The sequence below is a fragment of the Gorilla gorilla genome, chromosome X, assembly GCF_029281585.2.
Source record: "Gorilla gorilla gorilla isolate KB3781 chromosome X, NHGRI_mGorGor1-v2.1_pri, whole genome shotgun sequence".
Lineage (NCBI taxonomy): Eukaryota > Metazoa > Chordata > Mammalia > Primates > Hominidae > Gorilla > Gorilla gorilla.
This window is the reverse complement of record NC_073247.2, coordinates 30418000-30442869: the sequence shown is the minus strand read 5'-3', so window position 1 is coordinate 30442869 and position 24870 is coordinate 30418000. Positions and strand designations below refer to the sequence as shown.

The following is a 24870-nucleotide window of genomic DNA, read 5'->3' as shown; positions in this document are numbered from 1 at the left end:
AGCATTCGCTATGTTTTAGATCAAATTGTAGGGTCTTTCTACAAACTTGCTAATCCTGTGTTTCTTTGCAGTGTAAAAAGTGGATAGTGGCTCACGTGTCAAAGGATGGCACGGTCACGATCTAGATCCCCCAGGTGGAAACACAGGTGAGCAGTTCTTAGCAGAGTAAGCTTGGATTTGGGATGTGCTGTGACTTTCAATTTCACCAGTACTAGTAAACACTTAAGCTCATGGGACCTGGTTATTCACAGTAGGTACTTTATCATAGTAGAGGTTGTATTTCTACATTCTAGTAGCTGACAGCTTTGTTTAATCATAGCAGGTGGCTAGAGTTAATCCATAATGAAAAGCAGTGCAGTGGCCACAGCAAGAGAGAGTGAGAAATATCTTTGAGAGTATTACATTTTTTGAATTAGTGAGTAGTTTAGAACTCCTCAGTATAGATTTCATTTTATTTTTTCATAATTAATATGTTTAAAGAAATTTCGAGTTGGAAAATAGGGAGTTTCCTCTTTCTTCTTCATGGCAGAATAATAGAGTTCTGAATAGTTCGATTATAGTCCATTTCTCCTTCCTTCTTGGTAGTATCAAAATTATGTATCATTAGATTGGAACAATTTAACCAGTCTTTATTGTACACCTGCTACAGGCAGGTTCTTGGGCTACAAAGGCAAATATGCCATCTTCTTTGGCCTCAGCAAGCACATGGTTGGGCTGGGAGATTGACACCATGGCCAACTATGATACAGTGGGGAAAATGCTGTGCTACTTATTGGGACAAAGGATTCTGGATTTCTAGGGAGGAAATAATTCTGTTTTTGTGGAGGAAAAAGGGGGTACTAAGAAAGTCTTCAAAGAAGAGATGAAAACAATTTTATCTGGGCGTTTCAGGATGTGTAGAACTTCTAAAGGCAGAAAGAGTGAAGAGAAATATTCTAGTTAAGGGGGAGAGCAGGAGCAAAGGCACCGAGCTGCAAATGTGACTAGTATTTTCTAGGACTTAAAAAGGACCATCATTTCACACAAAAAAGGCAGACCAAGATTTTTCATGTTAAGATAACTTGCCCATTTTGCTTATGCGTTTCAGTTATGCAGTAACTAATCAATCATTTTGTCAACAGTTTTCATTTTGTAATTCACAGGAGCCACTTGCAATGGCAAGGAACTTGAGAAAGAAAAGGGAATGTATAGAAGTGAATGATTTTAACAGGGTATCACAGAGGTCATTTATTTTTATTTTTTTTATTTTTATTTTTTTTTGAGATGGAATCTCACTCTGTCGCCCAGGCTGGAGTGCAATGGCGTGATCTCAGCTCACTGCAAGCTCCGTCTCCCGGGTTCACGCCATTCTCCTGCCTCAGCCTCCTGAGTAGCTGGGACTACAGGTGCCCGCCACCACGCCCAGCTAATTTTTTGTATTTTTAGTAGAGACGGGGTTTCACTCTGTTAGCCAGGATGGTCTCCATCTCCTGTCCTCGTGATCCACCCGCCTCGGCCTCCCAAAGTGCTGGGATTACAGGCGTGAGCCACTGCGCCCGGCCCACAGAGGTCATTTCTTGATAAGACAAAAGGCGCTGATGAGGGGCACAAGAGACCCTGCCAAGCTTAGTGCCTGAGTTCCAGGTTCCTTCTCAGGTTTCTTTGTTAAGAACTATAAAGGATCTGATATTTTACCTTACTTGCAAACTAACACATTATTAGCCTGCCACAGGGCACTCTTGGGTCAGAGACAAAGGCCTTTATTACTCAGAGTACAGCAAGCAGCTTGAGCTTCATGTTCCTGTCATTCCCCCCACCCTCTGGGTCCCGTGAGGGCTGGCACTGCAGAGCCACTGACTGGATGGATGCCGTGAGGCAGCGAGCTTTCCATACAGGCAATGGGGTTATAGTACAACTGAGGAACATGAGTCCCTTATCAGGGGCTGCAGATAAACCCATGCAGCCTTTGCCTTGGAGGAGACATTTATTTTATTATCCTGGACAGCAAACACATCAGCCCTTTCCCTGAGTGAGACCCTATCTCTGTCTTGCAACACTGCCTTAGAACAAAGGTTGTCAGTGCCTCTGCTCACAGGGCGCTCGCAAGGCGTGCAGAACTCAAGAGACTGTGGAGAATTATCTCCCAACAGACTCCTTGAGTCTTTTTTGTTCCTTTAGGAAAACCAAAAACAATAGCAACTGTTCAGCAACCTTCTTCGGAAGAAAGGGACACTGTGCAATGAAACATATAAAATAGCATATCAAACCGATATTGAATGTGAAGTAAGGATTAAAAGTAAGTTATTGGGAATTCCATCCAGACTGCAAGACCTTTGACTCTGGCTGCCAGCTTTTCTCCTTGGCTGTGAAAGAGATGAAATCTTCAGGAAGTCCTCAGAGGCTCCACTTGCTTCCTCCTGTGATGAGGTGTAGCCAGCTGGATGGCAGAGTTTCTGCTTTAGCTAAATAACACTTGCCAGTATGTCTAGCTTGGTGACTCCAGAGGGCAATATTGCCAAGTTCAGTATATAACTCCTAGTAGGTACATGAGGAAGGTAGATCTGCCTCCTTTCTTGTAGGGACGGCACAGACTTATCATCGAAAGGAAAGTGTTTCACTCATGGTTGCGCCAACTCCATGGCAGCTTCTAAGAGAGAGCCATAACAGAAGCTGCAAGGATCGCTTCCTCATTGATTAGAAGACATTAAACCCTCAGGGAGGAGATGGAGAAATTGGGCAGCTCAGATGTGGGGAAAGGTCCCCAGGTGCAAAATAGAACTTTATTGTGTCCCAGATAGTGGCACACCTCTCTTTACGTCTAGGCAACCCAGACTGGTTTCCCTGGATACAGAAGCCTTCCGCCTTAGTGGAAACACAAGCCTCAATGTTGGCAATGCTGAGGTATGGAGAAGGTAGTTCCATAAAGGATGTGCTGTCCCTGGAGAGCATTATAGCTGCTTTAAAGTATAACTTCACCGAAGTTACAAGCTCTGTTCGAACAGCACATCTTTCCATAGATATGCAAAGGAACAGATCTGGGAAAGAAAAGCAACTTACCTATGTTAGAGGTATTTCTGGAGGAACTAAGCATGAGATTCAAGTCTTAAGAGCCTCTTATTCCCCCTTTTCCCCCGGTTAGGTACATATGTTTTGCTCCTTGATACAGCCTTAGTAGAGAAAGTAGACAATCAGCTGGAGAAACTCTGGGCCTGGCTTGGGTCTGAGTTTGAATTGTAGCATCATTAAATCTTAGACTCTAATTTATTGTCAGAGGTAATGTTCAGTTTGCTGGAGACCCTCCTACACATTGATTTGTGTGAGTCTTGCCTTCCTGCTTGTTTCTTACCTGGCCTTTGAACTGGATGTAAGCTTTTGTTGACTGGCCCTTTGAAGTCACTGCATCTTCTTTTGCCAGAACTTTGCTGTCAGCAATCTTCCAAAATGGATCCTGCTGTGCACCTAAGCTGGCCCTCCTCCAGTGGGACAGGTGTGCTCAGCTCATTTGGATAAGCACATGGAATACCTTAGTTCAGATGGAAAGAGTATGCTTGTTGATTGGGCAGTGCCATAATCAGACCCCCAGATGTACAATTTAGAATGCAGATGTAGCAAATTGATGAATTTAGTTTGAGTGGAAGAAGCCGAGGGATCCTAGGAAAAGCAACTGTTTTTGGTAGGTCATATTGAGACACACTTAGTTGATTAAATGGATTACACTTTTCTGTGTTTGTTTACATAGGTCTTTATCACCAGTACCTAGAAATGCTGAACACTACAAGCAAAGACATTCACATGGGCATTATGGCTGTGAATATAGGAAGGATCCAAAAAGACCCGTCGCTTGGAGAATGGACAGTGAGAAACATGGACAGAGTAAACCAAGGATTCCCTCTCGTGGAAATATATATTACCAGTCTTATGAACATAGATCACCTTCCCCTAACATAAGAAACTCTTTAGAAAATGTTTATATGTATAAGCCTCACCGAGGATATTCGCCTGGAAGAGGGGACAGTAACAGGAGAGCTCAGTATATGCCCAAATACTCAGAGGGTATACCCTACAAAGAGCATGAAAGGAATTCTTATCCCCAGAAAGTGCAAGGAGGGTATAGTCCTGATGACCACAGAGTTAGAGGAAGTGGAAAAGGAGGGAAACCACCTCAGAGGTCAATAGCAGATTCTTTTAGATTTGAAGGAAAGTGGCATGAAGATGAGTTGAGGCACCAGAGGATACAAGCAGAAAAATACTCCCAGTCAACTAGAAGAGGCTCTGAAGACTTTGAGACAAGGAGCTCATTTCAGAAGAGGTATAGGAAAACATTAAACCTGGGTAATTTGGTATAAAGCCTCAAGTGAAAAGATCTGTTTACTTTATGGTTGAAGATAACCACCTTGAAAAGCTTTTGTCTAAAAAGACAAAAAGCATTGTAATTTAATTATGGGGTACTGGTAGTAGTGAAGTATTTCTTTTTAGAGTAAATCATGTTGATGCCTAGAATACTTTTAAAAGATGGTATTTTCCTCTTTAACTGCCTTGTGCCTATAGAATTGGCTTAAAGGGTTATAGATTAACTTGCCACTGCATTCTGCATTTAAAGCCATGCTGCCCAACATTCTACACATATAAATTCTCCCTTTCTTCTCTCTATTGCAAGTGTAAACTGCTTTATGTCAACACAGGTATCCTGAGGATCGTGATTTCAGAAAATATGGACACACATCAAAAAGACCTAAAGACGTGGAGAGATATGAAAGCAGAGAGCCTGCCAGGAACCCAAAGTGGAAGCCTGAGCATTCCCTCCCACCTTACCAAGAGGACACAGACCAGTGGAACCTTGGGCCTCAAGCTTATCGACATGCTGAGAGGGAACACCCAGAGACCAGTTCAGCAACCAAAGTATCCTATGACTATCGTCACAAACGTCCTAAGCTCTTGGATGGGGACCAGGACTTTTCTGATGGGAGAACTCAGAAGTACTGTAAGGAAGAAGATAGAAAATATAGTTTTCAAAAAGGCCCTCTAAATAGAGAGTTAGATTGTTTTAATACTGGAAGAGGGAGAGAGACTCAAGATGGACAAGTCAAAGAACCTTTTAAACCATCTAAGAAAGACAGCATTGCCTGTACTTATTCAAATAAAAATGATGTTGATTTGCGATCTAGTAATGACAAATGGAAGGAAAAAATAAAGAAAGAAGGGGATTGTAGAAAAGAGAGCAATTCTTCCAGTAACCAACTTGATAAAAGTCAAAAACTTCCTGATGTGAAACCCTCGCCTATCAATCTTAGGAAGAAATCACTTACAGTTAAAGTAGATGTGAAGAAAACAGTAGATACATTCAGGTATTATCTTTGTTTTTTCTTTATGATATTTAATAATGTTTCTACAATCTTTATTTGCAGCTTCAAAAATGGAATTAATAGTGTGTTTAGAGTCCATCAAGTGGGAGGGATTGCCAAGAATTCCCCCCCCCCCCCCAAAAAAAAAGCCCTGTAGTGAGGCTGTTTCCTGTGATTAGTTACGTGGGAGCGATTTCATGTCTCCTTGTTTCCACATCCTATCTCCAGATGCTTCTTGGATGCGGGGCATTCTGTGGAGTTGTTCCTCTTCATGAATTCACGTGTTTTTATGCTGCCAGGTTTTCCTTATCCAAGGATTAGCTGGGTAGAGTTCAAGAAAACCTAGTCCTTGCTCAGTTTCTCAGAGCCTGTGCTCTCTGTTGCCTGAAATTCAGAGAATTTTTGAGCTGAAAGGGACCTTAGTAGGCCCTAGTTTTATACAGGAGGAAAGTGCGACCCTGAGAGATGAAGTGACTTGTCTAAGTCAGAGTGGCTCGGGCTCAAATCCACGTGTTCCCTTATGACTCAACGAGGCAGGTGACTTAATGTGGTTTTTGCTGCCGTCTCATAATGACTGGGGCTCAACCAACTAGATTCTCCCAGGTAGAGGAAATTATACCATAATCCGGGAAGATACCTATTTATAAGACATTTACTTTAGCCCTTAATGATTCTTTTAAAAAAATAGACTGTTGTTGTTGTAGGTTATATTCTCTTAAAAGCAGACTCACGTGCTTTGTTCCTTAACGAATATTACTTCCATTTATGGATTCTGAGAATAATAAAGCACTGCAGTTGGCCTAAAACTAAACAGCTAAAACTGTTCATGACCTTAATACACTACCAGTATGTGAATGAAAAAGGGGTGGGCCATGTTGATTTGGTATGTTTATATTCATGCTTGACTCATTTGTATTTGAACCAAAAATGAGAGAAAACAAAATCCAAAGGGTAGAATGGGGAGGGAGGTAAACCCACAAGTCCTTTTTTGTAAAACAAAATATTTTTTGTTCCTTTTTCTTTTCTTTTGAGACAAGGTCTTGCTCTGCTGCCCAGGCTGGAGGGCAGTGGCATGATCACAGCTCACTGTAACCTCAAACTCTTGGGTTCAGATGATCCTCCTGCCTCTCCTGTGTTGGCCTCCTGAGTATCTAGGACTATAGGTGCATGCCACCATGCCCAGCTAATTTTTTTCTTTTTTTGTAGAGACAGAATCTTGCTCTGTTGCCCAGGCTGGTCACAAACTCCTGGCCTCAAATGATCCTCTCACCTCGGCCTCCCAGAGCAGTGGCATTACCAGCCTGAGCCACTGTACCTGGCCCTGTTCCTTTTCTTAAATTTAGACATGGCAACACCCCACCTCATAGTTCTTTTACATTCATTGCACTTGTAGAAAATATTTTTAAATATACATATGTGCATTTATATATGTGCTCAGAAAGCATTTATGATTATATTACAGAAAGTTCAAGAAATAAAGGGGGGGAATCACCCATAGTTCTACTACCCTACAACAATTTTATTTGCATTTTATTCTAGTTATTTTTCTATGTATATTTACACATGACTGCTGTGGTATCATATTAATAATTTTGCATCTTTTTACATATGTCTTAAATAATTTTGTGCTATTATATCTCCTACTAGTTCTTCATCTTAAAAGCACAAAAGCTTCTGTAAGTACCAAGTTTAAGAATGTTACCTTAAGGGCTGGGCGTAGTAGCTCATGCCTGTAATCCCAGCACTTTGGGAGGCTGAGGTGGGAGGATCGCTTGAGCTCAGGAGTTTGAGGCTGCAGTGAGCCATCATCATGCCACTGCACCCCAGCCTGGGCAATAGAGTGAGACTCTGTCTCAAAAAAAAAAAAAAAGGGGGCTTGGATTATTGGATTACATTCTGATGGCTATAAGATATACATATATAACATATAACATACATACCTTTCTTTCTTTCTTTTTTTCTTTTCAAGACAGGGTCACGCTCTGTCACCCAGGCTGGAGTGCAGTGGCGCGATTATGGCTCACTGCAGCCTTGAACTCCTGGGCTCAAGTGATTCTCCTGCATCAGCCTCCTGAGTAGCTGGGACTACAGGCCTGCACCACCACACCCAGCTAATAAAAATTATTTTGTAGAGATAGAAATCTTGCTATGTTGCCCAGGCTGGTCTCAAACTCATGGCCTCATGTGATCCTCCCTCCTTGGCCTCCCAGAGCACTAGGATTACAGGCATGAGCCACCATACCCAGCCTTAAGCTTTTTTTCTATCCAACATTCTATTTTGAAAATGTTCAAACATACAGAAAAGCTGAAAGAATTCTACAGTGAACGCCTATATACTCACCACCTAAAGTCTACAATTTACAGTTTACTTTCATAATTACACATCTTTTCATCTATTGTTCCACCTTATTTTTTGGATATTTTTCAAAGTAAGTTGCAGATGTCAGTACACTCCCATTTAGATACCTTATACATTTTTGTTTACAGTTCCTCTTTTTTCTTTTGAGGTAAAATTATATACAATCAAATGCATAAAAATCTTTAACTTTTTAATAAAAGTAATGATGTGGCCAGGTGCAATGGCTCATGCCTGTAATCCCAGCATTTGTGGGAGGCCAGGGCAGGCTAATTGCTTGAGCTCAACAGTTCAAGACCAGCCTAGGCAACATGATGAAACCCCATCTCTACAAAAAATACAAAAATTAGCTGGGTGTGTTGACATGTGCCTATAGTCCCAGCTACTTGGGAGGCTGGGGTGGGAGGATTGCTTGAGCCTGGGAGATCGAGACTGCAGTGAGCCATGTTTGTGCCACTGCACTCCAGCCTGGGTGACAAAGCGAGACCCTGTCTCAAAACTAAAAACTAAAAAAATAAAAGCAATGATACCCCCATATTTAATAATGAAGTGTGTTATAGTTAAAAGAGAATTAAAAAATTGTAACACTTTTAAAGAATGCTAGAAATACCAGTTTTGAAGAGTTTTATTTTAATAGACCTCATTAGAGATACTGAACAGTTAATTTTATAATTTGATATGAGAAATGGAAGCTTGATCTTTATCATGTGTCACAAAAATGGGCTTAAAATGGAGACTGCTGCATCTTTTATTTTGAATTTATAAACTATGATTTTGTGAAATCTCATAATCTGTCACTGGGTTCTGGCAGCATACCAGGGCCATTTGAATACCTGCCCAGGGCCTGCAGGATGGCTTGTGTAATAGCCTCCACTGCAAATCCTCTCTGTTCAAAGACCTGAAAAATAAATAACTGAGCAAATATATGCATCTTTTCAGTATGATAAAGCGTCATAGTCAACAAAATCTTTATTTCCTGGTGAATGGGTTGTGGATGAATTTTGTGGTTTGGATTTAATTGTATGTGGACTGATCCATAAAACAAAGATAATGCCCTCAGTAGAATTATGTTTTCAACTATTAAAATAAATTAGATTTTTTTTTCTAGAAAAGAGTAAAATAATCATAGAGTGCAGAGAGAAGTTTATTTATTGGTTAACATCTAGAGAGTTTATCTGCTTTTTTTTGGAAACGCTAAGATGGCTAATTTTGTGCATTTATTTACTTAGCTTTGGTTGAGAATTGATATTTGTTCTTCCAATTATCAGTATGGTTGAAAACATAAGGTTATCACTGTGATTTTTTTAGATTCTAGTTTGTATCTAGAACAGCAGCAGGTAAACACTTGCTTGAATGTTCACTGCATAGTTAATGCTTCTGTTAAGAAAGACTGTATTCTAATGATCCACTCTGTCAGAAACTTCATTATCAGAAATTACATCTGAGTCATAATTATATGTTTCAGAATGTAAGTTAGGGAATCACAGTATGAAAATTTCTACTAAGGTTGTTACATATGCAAAACATGAACTGTTGTATATATGCATCTGGAAGTTTTGGGGCAGACAAATGCAGGTGTTAGTTTAATGTTGGGCTTGAGTGGGTGAGGGCTTGACCCTTGGCTAGGCCAGGAAGGAAGAGGAGGAGGGAGGAGGTGGTACTAATATCTGGAGCAGAATAAGCTGCTGCTGATGGATCAGAGGCTCCTTTGATCTCCTGGGAAGCTGATACGAGACACCTGGGACATGGGGAAGGTTGTCCATCAGCATTCATGGCTATCAGAGTTGATGGTGGACTGAGTACATTGGCCACATTTGTGTCTAATCCTTTATTTCCCACTGAAGAGACATAGAGGGGTGTCTCTACCCCTATCAGCTCTTTTCCTAGTTTGAAAGGGGATGAGGTGGGCGATGGGCCCCAGAGGACATTGGGACCCTGACACTCTGAGGAAATGGGTATCACGCAGGCAGGGAACAATGTGAAAAGCCATAACTGAGATTGAAGGAAGGGAACCTAGTCACATAAGTGTACCTATGATGGACACTGTTCCGCTGGAGGCAAAATAAGCTGCAGGTGGGGATATTTTTTATACCCAAACCTGCCACCTTGCTGTTATATAGCATAGAAAACTAAAGTTCTCCCCTACTTTAATTTCTCATATACATTTTAAAATCAAAAATTAATTGAGAGAAGGTTCCCTTTCATTCCTATTTTTGACCCTAGCTTCTCTTGGTGTCTCTTAGGGGGCCTTGTGTAGGGATTCTGTTGGCAGTTAGAGTGCATATGTTTTTGTTTTCCTATGGACCACTGATCAGCTTTGTGACATTGGGCAGGTCACTTGGCTGTAACCTTTTGGGACCAAATTAACCTGCAGTTCCTCCTGGCTCTTTGAGTCTGCTTGGATTGGCCATGTGTTGGTGACCATTGAAGCTGAGTTGACAGACAGATGGAGGCTCATCATGTTCATCTCTGAACTTTAGTATATATTAGAAATTTTATATTAAAATGTTAAATTCAAATTGGTCTAAGTTAAGCAAAAAATAAAAATAAAAGCCAAGAAAGTTAAAAAAAATTAAATTGGCCTCAATTAAAATGTTGAAGTCTGGCTGGGCATGGTGGCCCACGCCTGTAATCCCAGCACTTTGGGAGGCCGAGGCAGGCAGATCCCTTGAGCTCAGGAGTTTGAGACTAGCCTGGGAAACGTAGTGAAACTCCATCTCTACAAAAAATACAAAAATTAGCCAGGTGTACTGGTGCACACTTATAGTCCCAACTAATCAGGAGGCCGAAGTGGGAGGTTGGCTTGAGGAGGCAGAGGTTGCAGTGAGCCGAGATCATGCCACTGCCCTCCAGCCTGGGTGACAGAGCCAGACCCTGTCTCAAAAAGAAAATAAAAATAAAATGTTGAAGTCTTTTCTCTCTCTCTTGGCAGAGTCTTGCTCTGTCACCCAAGCTGGATGCAGTGGTGTGATCACGGCTCACTGCAGCCTTGACGTCCTGGGCTCTAGCGATCCTCCCACCTTAGCCTCTCGAGTAGCTGGGACTATAGGCACACGCCACCATGCCTGGCTATTTTTTTTTTTATTTTTAGTCGAGATGAGGTCTTGCTGTGTTACCCAGGCTGGTCTTGAACTCCTGAGCTCAAGTAATCCTCCTGCCTCGGCCTCCGAAAGTGTTCAGCCTCTCGAGTAGCTGGGATTACAGGCGTGAGCCACCGCACTTGACCTTATCATCTCTCTAGCTGAAACACTCATTTCAAATTGACCAAGTCATTTTCGATTCATTATTTATTCATTCAGTGGGTATTTTTTGAGGGCCTACCCTGTGTGAGACAGTCTGTTAGGGTGCCCTGGGACTGTAGAGCTGCATACGATTAGGTTCCTCCTCCTTTGGTTTATTGGAGTGCATGTGTGACTCAGCAGAAGATGGGTGGTACCAAGCTGGGAGATTGAAGAGAGGCATCATGTAGTTGACATGTGAGCTAGGCTTCAAAGGCTGGTGTATTCAGACACGTGGAGGCAAAAGAAATTTTATATTTACAGGTTAACAATGGCAGAAAAACATACACATGAACTTTGACCTGTGTGGTTTTGAGCAGTCAGTGAAAAGGAATAGAGGGAAAGGAGACTGAAAGGTAAGAATGCTGCGACTGCCAGCCTGATTTGACATTATCAGCTGATAGGAGAGGGCTGGCAGCCCACTTCTGGCCGCCAGAGGATTGCTGTCTATGAAGTAGACTGAATGCATGTTGGGGCTGGTGAGGCCCACTAGAGGACTTTTGTGCAAAAAGTAATGAGGTGAGGAATTAGGGGAGGAGCAATCTCCCTGAACTTTTTCCATCAACTCCACAATTTCTAAATTGGTTCTTGGGAAGACAGGAGCAAATTATTTACAGTCATGCATTGCGCAATGATGGGGATACGTTCTGAGAAATGTCTTGTTAGGCAGTTTTGCCACTGTCTGAAGATCATAGAGTGTATTTACACAAACCTAGATGATGTAACCTACTACACACCTAGGCTATATGGTAGAGCCTATTGCTTCTAGGCTACAAACCTACACAGCATGTTACTGTACTGAATACTGTAGGCAATTGTAACACATCAGTAACTATTCGTGTATCTAAACATAGAAAAGGTACACTAGAAATACAGTACCACCATCGTTTAAGTGGTCATTAACGGAAACGTCGTTATGCTGCATGTGACTGTAATTGGGAAAGTGCTTTATATGAACTGTAGGATGCTGTATGAAATGTTAGTTATTAGTTGGAAGAAGACAGAAAGGAAAACTTTATATGTGTCATACGGATTTTGATAGAAGCTTCCAGAGGGCAGGAGAATCTGTTGGTTTTGGTTGTTGTTGGGTTTTTTGTTGCCGTTTTGCCATGCAGTTCATTTCTTTGATAAGTCCTAAGTGTGTGCAACAGGAAATTAAGGTTTAATGTAGCTTTTTACGTTTTCTTGGTTATTACCCACAATGCTCAGGGAGAACATCAGTGGAAATATCCTTAAACAGAAAAATAAACGGGGAAAGTGCAGTCGAGGGAACAAAGGATCTTGGAAGATTTAATGAAACTGGTACCAGAAATAGTATTAGAATAGAGGTTTTTGGCTGTATTTTAATTTTTTAAATTGTCTAAAATGCATCTCAAATGAGAACATTTGATCTTTTTAGCTTAACTACTTGCTTTGGGGGTATTTCCTGAAATTATTAACTTGTTAATCCATGCCATAGGAAATAGTAAAAAGTAAAATGTGAACCAAAAGATGATTACATTTACAAATATAAATATTTAGAACATTTTGCATTCTCAAGTCTAAAGAGGGTTTTTCTTGTACCAAAAGTATCATAATTGTTTTTAGTCTAAAATTTGGAGGTTATACTATGTTAATGTATATTTTCTAGAAAATGATAATTTAAACTTTTTATTAAAGATCTTGTAGTAGAGGAACTCTAGGATAAATTTTAATGGATAACAAGTTTAAACACTAAGATTTTAGGAATTAAATATATAATAGCTTCAAAGTATGTAACTCCTATGGATTGAGGATTGAGCATGGAGTGGGGACAAGATTTTCAGCGGTAATTTGTAAGAAATTATAAGTAAATGTTAATAATTACCCATTGGAAAACTGAACATCTTTATCAGCTTATTTCCTCTTGGGATAAACTGAGGCTGCCAGAAAAAAACCTTATCAACTGATTTCCTCTTGTGGATGGACCATTTTTATAGTTCTATTTAAATATACTATTTTCCTCCTATAAAATGTTTTTAAAGGCTATTTTTTCTTTTGGTATGGCACAGAAATTTTGTAACTTTAAACCCCCTTAAACAGAGAGCATTTGTAATTCTTTGTTAGTGGAGGTCGTTACGGGGTGTTCTAACATTTGCCAGCAAATGTCTCTTAGCTAGTTATCACATACACAGTGGGAAGCTTGGAGCAAATTAGGAGGAAAGAAGGGAAATGGGCCTTCTTTCTAATGAAAGTCCTTCTAATGAATCAACGAAACCACAGCAGTGTGGTCAACCTGCTGCATGATTACTTTTCTGTGTTTCTGCCTTGGCAGGGAGTTGTCCCTGGCAATGCTGGTCTGAGAGCAGGGAGCATGGAAAGTTGGATGGAAGCCTTTCCTCTGATAAGTTGTAAATAGACACTCAAAACCATTTTATTAGAGGAGCTAAAATTTTTAAAGAATATCTGTAAGCCCCTCATAACCCTGCAGCAGTTTGGATATATGGCTGTTACATGACTTAAATAAATAAGTACATATGTGCATGTGTGCACTCATACCCCCAGACACATCTGTCTGTTTGCTTTCTGCTTTATGATGAGCTATTTATTCCAGTGGTGTCCTGTTATTTAAAACATACTTCAGGGCTCTCTTTCAGATTTATCTTCTGAGCCTGTAATGTAGCCATTAAGAACCCCAGCAGTTGCAAATGTCAATTCTTTAGACAATGAACTTGATTTTTGGGAAGAGCCAAAAGCAATTTAGAGTTAAGTACGGAGGAATGAGATAGGTACAAGCTGATTAGTGCCGTTTTGGGTCCAAAATGAGATATAAATATAAAATAATGAGAAAATTTTTTCATTGATGCATGAAGTGCCTGCAGACAAACATTTCTGAGTAGTTTTAAGCAAGTGCAGCATTCTTGGAATAAGGTATAGTTTTCCATTACGACACTTGGAAGACGTGTTCATTTGAATGCTCAATCTCTGGGATGTGAAACAAAGCAACCAAGACATCCATTGTCTCAGGGTGGTGGCATCTTTCCCCATAGGGTTATTGTAAAGATGAAATGAGATCATGTTGGTAAGCTCTAAGCCCCCCACATGAGGGCACGTGGTAAGCCCTCAATAATTGTTAGCTCTGTATCATAACCATTAGTTTGTAAAAGTACTTAGAGGTCAGGAGAGCTCTTAACAAAAGTTATAAGATTCAGAAGGCATTAAAGTGGTAAGATAGCCGGGGTTATATAATAAATGGTAGTATTTCTTTAAGGGTACATTGAGGGTGAACACTGTAACTGGTGTTAACAATCATAACTTTGCCTAACAACTAAGACTATTTCCTGAGAATTTAGTGAGACTTTGTAATTAAGTTAATCTCTTAACAGAATTTTATTTCAAAATACTATTCTAAGCTTCTTATTATTGATACAAAGATATAAGGATTTTTATTAAGTTAGAGAGGTTCTTATGTTTGATATCAGCTTTTAAAGTGTGGTAGTATTTCAAGATAAAATAATTTTGCTGGACTAACAATGTTTTGGCCATTTGGAAGTAGAAAATAATCTAATCGATTACTTTTTGCATAGTAAGTGTCTTTAATACCTTGTATTTTTCAAGTAAAAATTGTTTCACTTAGAATTTGAAGGATTTTATTATTAAAGTGGCAAATATTTAATGACCTCTGATTTGAAAGAACTCAGAGCCATGTATCTGTAGTTATTTTCTCCTACTTGTTATTGTACATGTTTTATGGCATGGAATTTAGTGCCTTAATTATAAGAAAAGATATACATCTTTCTAGTTTTGTAGCTATCTTAATTTTTGATAAATTCTTTTCTCCACAAAATAGTTTCAAATTTAGTTAAACATTTGCAAATTATTCTAGGGTTGCTTCTAGCTATTCCACAGAGAGACAGATGTCACATGATTTGGTTGCTGTTGGCAGGAAAAGTGAGAACTTTCATCCAGTGTTTGAACATCTTGACTCAACTCAGAATACTGAAAACAAACCTACAGGAGAATTTGCTCAGGAAATCATAACAATAATCCATCAAGTTAAAGGTTGGTATATTTTGCACATACGTTAGGGATAACACAAAAGTAATATACTATTCACGAGATACAGGTAAACACCTGCAGTATAGTTTAATAGTAATTAATATTTCATTGTAAGCTAGACTGTGAATTAGGAAGTCTTTTGAAGAGAGTATCAGGCATTCATTCGAGCCTAGTTGTTCTTTATATCTAGTTCCAATAACCTTGTGCTTCAAGTGTTAGTAGATTGGAACTTTCAAGTTAGAAAGGGAGAGGCTGGCTGCTGCGAAAGAAAAGGCATACTGAGAGCAGTAAGAAACAATAACTGGTAACCTAACAGGGAGGAAGAAGCAACAAAAAACAGATAGGAAACTCAAGAAATCAGGAAGCCTAGGTCATTTTATGATTCTTAAAGCCCCCTGAGGGCATTACTAGGACTTTGTATCTTAAGGATGATGCTGAGTGATCAGTGAAAGATTCTAGTTTGCTTTGGCATTCTTTATAACTGGGAGTTGCGTAATAAATACTTTTAATGGTTTGCATTAAATTGTTTTGTTTTTGCTTCTGGCGAGTTTCCATTAATTGGAAAATTCAGTGATATAGAACAACTTTCCCCAGTGATGCTACACAAATAAGGCAGTTGTAGGTATTACAAACTGGAGGCCTTCAAGAATTTAAAATTTTTTATTTTGTACTTCCTACTAGACAATTGCATTAATCTTTCTTACCTTCATAAAATATGTTTTGAAAATGAGTTTTTTTTTCTCTGTGTCCCTCAAACTAAGGCATGTATTTACTTTAAAGCACATAGTTTGTCTGAAACAGTTCATCCTCTCAGCTCCAGTCCCTGTCACCCAAAGGAAATGTGATTCTTGGCAGAAATGGAGCTGATTTGCAGAAAAATCCAGGAGATTGTCCCAGAACAGAAACAGTAAATTAGGGAAGAGGATTGCTTAAGTAGCATTCTGATGGACCAAGCGTATTCTCTTTCTCTGTATCCTATTAAAAGTGTGTAGCATAGCTGATTTCTAAATGTTTTCATGAACTTTAATGTGAATTAAAGTAAAGTGGCATTAGAAGGCCTTCTGTGATATGCAAACATAACATTTAGTATTTGTTTGAAATTGTTTTGATGTTTCAGGCTTGTTTTTGAAGTTACTTTTTATTTTCATTCAACTGTGAAGCTCTATGCCATCTTTACTTTCCAGATATAGTAAGTCTTACCTTGGAGAAGAAAGGTCCTTGCTTTGAGAGAGCCATTGTCTTTTCCCCTGGACAAGTAAGCAGGCGTGTCAGATAGAAAGAAAATTCTTCGATTAATAAATCAGGTGTTTTTACTCTTGTTTGGGCTTGGGAAGGCACGTGAGCGCTACAAATTAGTCTGTGAAATAAGTTTGGGTCCCACATATTTTTAAGAGAAAACAGGTTGAATTTTAAAAAATAATCCCTTCTTTCTGTGCTTATATGTAATCTTTTAAGTGAAATCAGCTTAACATTGAGATAAAACTCTTCATTTCCTTTTTCAGCAAATTATTTTCCATCACCTGGCATTACTTTACATGAGCGTTTCTCAACAATGCAAGATATACACAAGGCAGATGTAAATGAAATTCCATTGAATTCAGATCCAGAAATACACAGGTAATGATTGATTACCATATTATACCCATTTAACTAATGGGGATACACCTCAGAAAAGATTTGGGAAGGGGCTGCTTTCCGAACCTGCTCACTTGGGCTTGCTGTAGACTGTAGGATTGCATTTCCTGCACAAAAATAATAGGATAATCCAAGCATTATCTGGCCACTGCACTTTGATGGAATGAATAGGATGCACTGAAAACATTGACTAGCATTGTTTAAATGTGTAGGACTTTGAAGATGCTTACATACCTAACTTCACTTCTGCTGTCAATAGTAATTGTTTCCTGAGGTCCTCAGTAGAAGAATGAAAGACAGTTTTCAAGCCATCGAAATCATAGGTTGCTTCGTGTGGTCACAAATAGGTGTTCTGAGGGCAGTCAGATGAAACCACGTGTCTTCTGCTGGCACTTGTTGGAGCAGGTGGTGTACCCTGTCTTGTGAGCTGATTTGAATACATGTGAGAATGCAGTATATCGCCAGAGCAAAGTTTGAGATTACACAGACTACTGATTTGAGAACCACTAAAGCTTCTCTGTAGTGTGTTCCACAGGATATGTATATCCTGGGAGACTGCCATGTAGGTGAAAAACTATCTGGTAGCAAGTTTCTTTTGCTATCTCCAAAACATACTAGCTTTATTTCAAATTCTGTTCTGTAATAGTAGAATCAGGGTATCAGTGTATAACATAATTATTTAGTTGTACTATGCCTTTATTATTTTAGGAGAATAGATATGTCTTTGGCCGAGCTTCAGAGTAAACAAGCTGTGATGTATGAATCGGAACAGGTTAGTGAATACAATTTTTGATGAGAAATTATCTTATTGTTTGTATATTAACGGCAAGGGGCTTGGTGGTTGGGAGAGAAAAGGGAGTTAAAGTACATGAAGAAGGAGGATTGAAACCCAGGAATCTGAAATTAAAAAAGTCTTCAGGTGATTCTGACTATCAGCCAGGTTGGAGTGAGAATACTGACAAAAAACAAAAATATTCCCTAAGAGGGACAATCCCTAAGGATAACAGCTTTGTAAAATTGACACGCAATTACAGCATTTGATATTCATCCCCAAAATCCGCACTGTAAAGCTTATGGAAAGTATGTTAGATACCTATTTTTTTCAAAGCAATCATGTGGAATATATTTTTAAATTGTAGATGGAATGGATGCACAGGAACGAAAAATTTCATTTGATATTGCCCTTCTGTTTACTGCAGAATGTACAAAACATTCTGTGGAATATGAACTAGCAAAATAAGGGAAATAAGGGACTAAATTTCTTTATTCATGTGTGTGGTTCCCACCCGACACCTCCCCTCCCACCCCCCATTTCTTTGCTAATTAGAAAGACTGTCTTGACTAGCCAGGAGGGAAGAAAACTGGCTCTTGTTTTAGAAGAATTATATCAAGTTCTAAAAGAACTGCTAATTTATTCACTGAGGATAAAGAGTCTTTGTAGAGGAGATATTTTAATACATTTCTGATAGAATATATAAATAATTTTTTCACTTGTGAAATGATTATAATTTTTGCTGAATTTATGGAGATAGGTTAATTTGTTGAACAAATGATATTTTCAGACAATTTCTAATCATCAAAGTCCTATAATCAACTTACAGGAAATCTGTGGTTTTTTAAAAAATCACCTATAATTTAGTCATTTAGCACAAACTATTATTTAATCATCTTTTCTGGCAGTCTTATAGCTTGCATTTTAACGTAGTCACTATCATAGTATATGTAGTTTTGTATGCTTTTTTCTTTTCACTTGATCCATAATAACATTCCTTTTATGTAAAATCTCTGAATTCGCTATGACCTTTTATGATTGAGGCTTTTTAAGTTTTGTTTTGAGACAGAGTCCTGGTCTCACCCAGGCTGGAGTACAGTGGTGCAATTATGGCTCACTGCAGCCTCGACCTCCTGGGCTCAAGTGATCCTCCCACCTCAGCCTCCTGAGTAGCTAGGACTATAGACATGCACTACCACGCCCGGCTAATTTTTGTATTTTTTGTGGAGACAGGGTTTTTCCATGTTGCCCAGGCTGGTCTTGAACTTCTGGACTCAAGGGATCCACCTGCCTCGGCCTCCCAAAGTGCTGGGATTATAGGCATGAGCCACTGCACCTGGCCCTTGTTAAGTTTTAATTAACTTTTTTGTGTCTTTTTTTTTTTTTTTTGAGACAGAGTCTCACTCTGTCACCCTGGCTGGAGTGCAGTGGCGCGATCTCAGCTCACTGCAACCTCCACCTCCCAGATTCAAGCCATTCTCCTGCCTCAGCCTCCCAAGTAGCTGGGATTACAGACGCCCATCACCATGCCTGGCTAAGTTTTGTATTTTTGGTGGAGATGGGGTTGCACTATGTTGGCCAGGCTGGTCTTGAACTCCTGTTCAAATGATCTGCCCACCTCGGCCTCCCAAAGTGCTGGTATTACAGGCATGAGCCACTGCGCCCGGCCTAATTAACTTTTTTCAATAAGCACTTTTCTATGTTGACTTCCACATAGTCTTTATTACCATAAATTAAATGATTGTACATTATTCTTTTGACTTAAGTTTACCATGATTTATTTACTCATTCTTCCCTTCCTCTTAATTTTTTTTTTTTACATTTAAGTTGCTTCTATTTTTTGTTATTTTAAATATAATGTTTTGAATCTATTTAGGTAGATAACCTTTTCTTTGGGTTAGAGTCCCACAAGTGGGAATCCTGGTTCAATATTAGGAACTTTTCTGACTGTTTATTGTCAATTGTGTCTCAAAATATTTGTATTAGTTTACAATACCATTAGCAGGATGAGTACAAGGTAACTTATCTAGGACTTGTAATTAACGCTCTTGTTAGATATGGTCTTTGTGCAACTAAAAGTAATGTGAATGGTTTGTCTTCTGTCAAAATTCCTCAGACTCTGATCAAAATAATAGATCCAAATGACCTACGACATGACATTGAAAGAAGGCGAAAAGAACGGTTACAGAATGAAGATGAGCACATTTTTCACATAGCTAGTGCTGCAGAGAGGTAATCAGTAGATGACAAACATCCTGTTATCAGGGAGCTTGGGGTTTTACCATATTGTTACATTTTTTGTGTGATGATAATTTTCATTTTAATATAGGGATTTGCTCCTTCAAATCCATCTTATATGTTTAAGTGAAATCTATTAAAATGTTTCCAGGTTATTCAGTGATTATCATATGTGGTTTGATTTAAACAACAAAAACTATGGGGTAGGTGAATATTTGAGGTCTTCGTAGTTCTGATGAGGAGTGTTACCACTTTTAGAATATTAGCAGGAGGCAGGACCAGCAAGTTTACAGACTATTTAGCTTGAGCTGATTGAAACTCTGATACATTCTGCCCTTTAGATTCTGGGTTAGTCTTTGAATAGTAGAAAATTTCCTGAAGTCAGTACAGTTATCTTTTGTGACTCTTTGTGGATGTCTATACTGGATAATTGTGGATCACTGTACTGACAAAAAGTGAAAAAAATCCACATTTTTGGATGTCGTCCATGAAATTGAGGCAAGTGTAGTAGAAAATGCAGAGGAGACCTAAGTTTGAATCTCATCTCTCTCAGTTTACAAGCTGACCGATCTTGGACAAATTTGCTTAGTCTCTGGAGCCTCTTCATCTGTAAAATGATGTTAAAATCAATTTATGCTATGGGGCAGTTATGAGTATTAAACGAGTTGGCACATGTGAAGTACTTATGTCATATATGGCAAATAGATCCTCAGTAGATTTTTCTTTCTTAACCTCATACTTCTGTTTAGGGGCTCTTAGTAGTCTAGATCAACCCCAGTTTATCTCTAGTTCTGAACACCATGTGGATGGAACTCATGGCAACTCTGGGGCCCCATATGATTATGAGGTATAATTGAACAGGACAACATTTCCAGTTCAGTTGAGTTCTTATACTACTTGGATCTCCCAAAAAGTGAGACTGTATGAATACAAAGAGACAGTGCTAATTGTTTTTCCATAATCTTTTCTATCAAATTGCTAAGATAATGTATTTGACAAGACTTTTAAGTCAAGTCTGTAGCTAACTAGGTCAGAATATATGGACTTGATGCTGACAATAAATTCAGAACTAATTAAAACATAGTGAAACGATGTGTTGAGGTATATAAAACAATTGAAAATGAAAGAGTAAAAATGTTGTCCCTTGCTGGGTGAAAGTCTCCAGTCTCCTAATATGATATGGTTAATGCATGACATGACTGTGCTCCTTAATGACACAAGCTCTCTATCATGCTCTTCTTGACTCAACAAGTGTAAGAAACCCAGTACCAAGAAACAGGATTTTAAAAACAGATTTAAGACAATCAGCATATTTTAAAGATCGTAAGATGCTTTAGGATGTATCTTTACCCCTTGACGTGATTAAGAACTTGAGCACTGGAGTTGGACCTGAGTTCAGTGGCTGGCTCTTAGATTCCTAGCTATGTGACTGACTTTGGGAAAATTATTTTGTCTCTGTTTCCTCATCTGTAAAATAGGGATAAGAGTTGTACTTACCTCACAGTGGTGGTTAAGATTAAGTAAAGTGATGAGCGTAAGGTAGAGTAGCTGGTCAGCATTAAGTATTATGAATGCTAGCTTTGAGGACAGTGTGGTAGTGTGCAAGGATGTGTTCCTACAAGCTGTCTTTTGCTGGGTCTGTTGGATTATTTTATTTGTATTGGATAGGTGGTGAGGCATAGTGGAGCCATGAGGAGTTTTTAAAAATGAGACATTACTTAACATTCATCCTGCAAAAATAAACAATTCAGTAGTTTTTAGTATATTAACGAACTTATGCAACCATCATTACTATCTAATTCCGAAACATTTCATCACCCCAAAAGTAAACCCTCTACCCATTAGCTGCCACTCCCTGCCCCATTTCTCCTTCCCCCTTAGTCCCTGGCAACCACTGTTCTGTTTTCTGTATCTATGGATTTGTCTAATCCTGACATTTCATATAATCATTTTTCTTTTCTTTTTTTTTTTTTTTTGAGACAGAGTCTCTCTCTGTCACCCAGGATGGAGTACAGAGGCACAATCACAGCTCACTGCAGCCTCAACCTTCCGTGAGGCTCAGGTGATTCTCCCACCTCGGCCTCCCGAGCAGCTGGGACCACAGGCTCCTGCCACCACGCCTGGCTAATTTTTCGTATTTTTTTTTTTGTAGAGACGGGGTTTCACCATGTTGCCCAGGCTGGTCTCAAACTCCTGTGCTCAAGGGATCTACCCGACTCAGTCTCCCAAAGTGCTGGGAGTACAGGCATGAGCCACCACAACTGGCCTGACATTTCATATAAATTCAATAATATAATATGTGGCCTCTTGTAACTGACTTCTTTCCTATAGCATAATGCTTTTAACGCTCATCCATGTTGTAGCATGAGAATTCTTATGTATGGCTGAATAATATTCCATTGTATGGCTATATCGTATTCTGTTTATCCATTCACCAGTTGATGGACATTTGGGTTGTTTCCACTTTTTGTCTGTTTGTGAATAACTGTGCTGTGAACATTTGTGTGCAAGTTTTTATGCAGATACCTGTTTTCGTTTCTCTTCAGTATATAGCTAGGGGTGGAATTGATGAGTTTGATGGTTACTCTATGATTAACTTTTTGAGGAACTGCCAGACTGTTTTCCAAAGTGGCTGTGCTATTTTACATTTCCACCAGCAGCATCTGAAGGGTCCAGTTGCTCCACATCGTTGCCAACTCTTCTTATTAATCTCTCACTTTATCCTAATTCAGTTTCCTTATTTAAATAAGAAAAATATATTATCCTTTTATCTTAGAAATTCAGTTTATAAAAATTGACCTCATTATATGTTTTTATATGAACTTTTAAAATCAAATCAGGGTAGTTTCCACAGAAATATGAAAGAAATGGAACATGATGCAATCATAAGTCATAGGATGTAGTGATTTCTCACCTGTGTGGCTTCCCTTCAAAAAGTTGTATGCAGCTTTTCTGTCTGTGTTTGCTCACTGTTGTATCCCCACTGCCCTGAGCTCAGTTCATATTTGTTGAATGAATGAAGAGTTCCCAAAGGAGTAGACAAGACAGAGGATACCTAACTTGTAATACATTTAGATTTGGGTTACTATTCCCTGATGCCTTAGGATCTTTCACAAGCAAACCTAACACTTGGGGGTTCTGTCTAGCCTCTAGGACCCATCTGTTCTCTACAGGTGCTCCTTAACTTATGATAGGGCAACATCCCAATAACCCATTGTAAAGTAAAAAAAAACTGTAAGTTAAACCATTGTAAGTTGGGGACGGTCTGGATTTACTTCCACTTCTTACCCGTTTCTTACTCTGATGTCTCCATGTTTTCTCCTGACACACTATTTCTGCCTTTTCTAACTGGAGTTACTAAGTTTCCTACAATGTAAATGAGTTGTTTTGTTATAGAGGTATGGAGTGTGTTTGATAAAGTAGCTTAAAAATAGTATCAGTGGACTTGAAGAGGACATCAAACTGCCAAGAATTTCTTTTATTTTTTATTTTTATTTTTTAACAAGGAGTTGGAACGACAGACTGTCGTTTTAGCTGGGCAGGTTACGGGAAAACATCAGTTTTTGTTCTTGCTATTGCAGTAGTCATAATCTATACTGAAGTAGAGTGAACTTTATAAAGATATATTCATACAGTCAACAGATATTTATATATTGATTTCTTTGTTCTAGTTACTGTTCTAAGGACTGAGGATATAGTGAAAAACTATATACAAACCTTTGTCTTCGTGTTACTTATAATTTAATAGTAGAAGAAAGAAAATAAATACATGTCAGTGGAGTGATAGGTGAAAATAAGGCAGAAGAGGAAATTTAATAGCAAAGAGTGACATGTGTGATATGGTTTTATTTAGGGTGGTCATGGAGTACACTTATGACCTTTAAAAAATGTAGCTGGGTTGTGAATTAAGTGAGGGTGTTAGCCATAGGGTTATTTGAGGGGATAGTATTTCAAGAGAGGGAACAGCAAAAGCAAAGACCTTCAGCATGCCTGCTTTTGTTTAAGGAATAGAAAGGGGGACAGTGGGGTTGTGACAGGGTAGTAAAGGGAGAGAGTAGATGAGGCCAATCACGAAGGGCTTTGAAGAACTGAAGGACGTGAAGACTTTGTATTTTATTCTGGATGAAGTTAGAAAACATTTTGGGTTCTAACCAGAGAAGAGACATAATCTCACTTAAATTTTAAAAGGATCACTGTGGTTGCTGGGTGGAGAATGGACTGTAAGAGCTAGAGAAAAAAAGTATTTCCTTCTCAAGTGAAAAAAAAAAGATTAGTGGTAGGAAATCTACATGATAGGGTCAACATGGTAGAGCGGACACATCAGGGAACCAGGCTGCTTAGATCTTCTTCCTCCCATATCCTCTGTATGTAGCATCTGTCTCATGATCCAAGGTGGGTATTTGTGCTCTAGCCATCATGTCCTCATATTAGCCTTTCCTTTAAAGACTTCTTGAAATTTACACATGATAACTTGGCCAAAATTTAGTCCCATGGCCATGCCTAGCTGCAGGGCAGCTGGGAAATAGATTCTTTAATCTGAGCATTCATTTGCCTGGTCAAAAATCAAATATCAAAGGATTTAATTTTTGTATTGTGGCAAAATATACATATCCTAAATTTACCATTTTAACCTTTTTAAGTGTAAAATTCATTGACATTGAGTATATTCACAGTGTTGTACAATCATCACCACTATCTACTTCCAGAACTTTTTCATCTTCACAAACAGAAACTCTGTTTCCATTGAACAGTAACTCCTCATGCTCTCCTCTCTGCAGCCCCTGGTAACCTCTATTCTTTCTGTCTATATGAATTTGCATATTGTGGGTATCTGATATAAGTAGAATCAGACAATATTTGTCCTTTTGTCTCTGGCTTCTTTCACTTAGCATAGTGTTTTCAGGGTCAATTCATGTTGTATCGTGTCAGAATTTCATTCCTTTTTTTAAAAATTCATTCTCTTTTAAGGCTGAATAATATTCCATTGTATGGCTGTACTACATTTTGTTTATCTGTTTTTCTGTGGACATTTGTATTGCTTTCACCCTTTGGCTGTTGTAAATAGTGATGTTATGCATATTGGTATTGTCATCTTTTTGGTTATAGCCATCCTAGTTAGTGTAAAGTGGTATCTCATTGTGGTTTTGATTTGCATTTCTCTAATGACTAATGATGTTGAGCATCTTTCCATGTGCTTATTGGCCATTGGTATGTCTTTGGAGAAATTTCTATTCAAATCCTTTGCCCATTTTA

The 24870-nt window shown here is 38.9% G+C and overlaps 1 protein-coding gene across 16 annotated transcripts in view; it reads left to right on the top strand.

Moving 5' to 3' along the window:
- BCLAF3 (BCLAF1 and THRAP3 family member 3) overlaps positions 1-24870 on the top strand; it is a 77136-nt gene that overhangs the window by 27361 nt on the left and 24905 nt on the right. For 12 of the 16 annotated variants that reach the window (XR_010132536.1, XM_055376728.2, XM_055376739.2 and 9 more), the window contains 7 exons: positions 72-146; positions 3719-4288; positions 4662-5324; positions 14800-14975; positions 16475-16589; positions 17316-17379; positions 19496-19611. Coding sequence is in view for 15 of the 16 variants with exons in the window: in XM_055376728.2 (XP_055232703.1) it covers positions 106-146; positions 3719-4288; positions 4662-5324; positions 14800-14975; positions 16475-16589; positions 17316-17379; positions 19496-19611 (1745 nt within the window). In the remaining variant the exon portion in view is untranslated. The remainder of the gene's footprint in view (positions 1-71; positions 147-3718; positions 4289-4661; positions 5325-14799; positions 14976-16474; positions 16590-17315; positions 17380-19495; positions 19612-24870) is intronic. The other 4 variants (XM_055376736.2, XM_055376738.2, XM_055376737.2 and 1 more) reach the window with 1 other exon arrangement.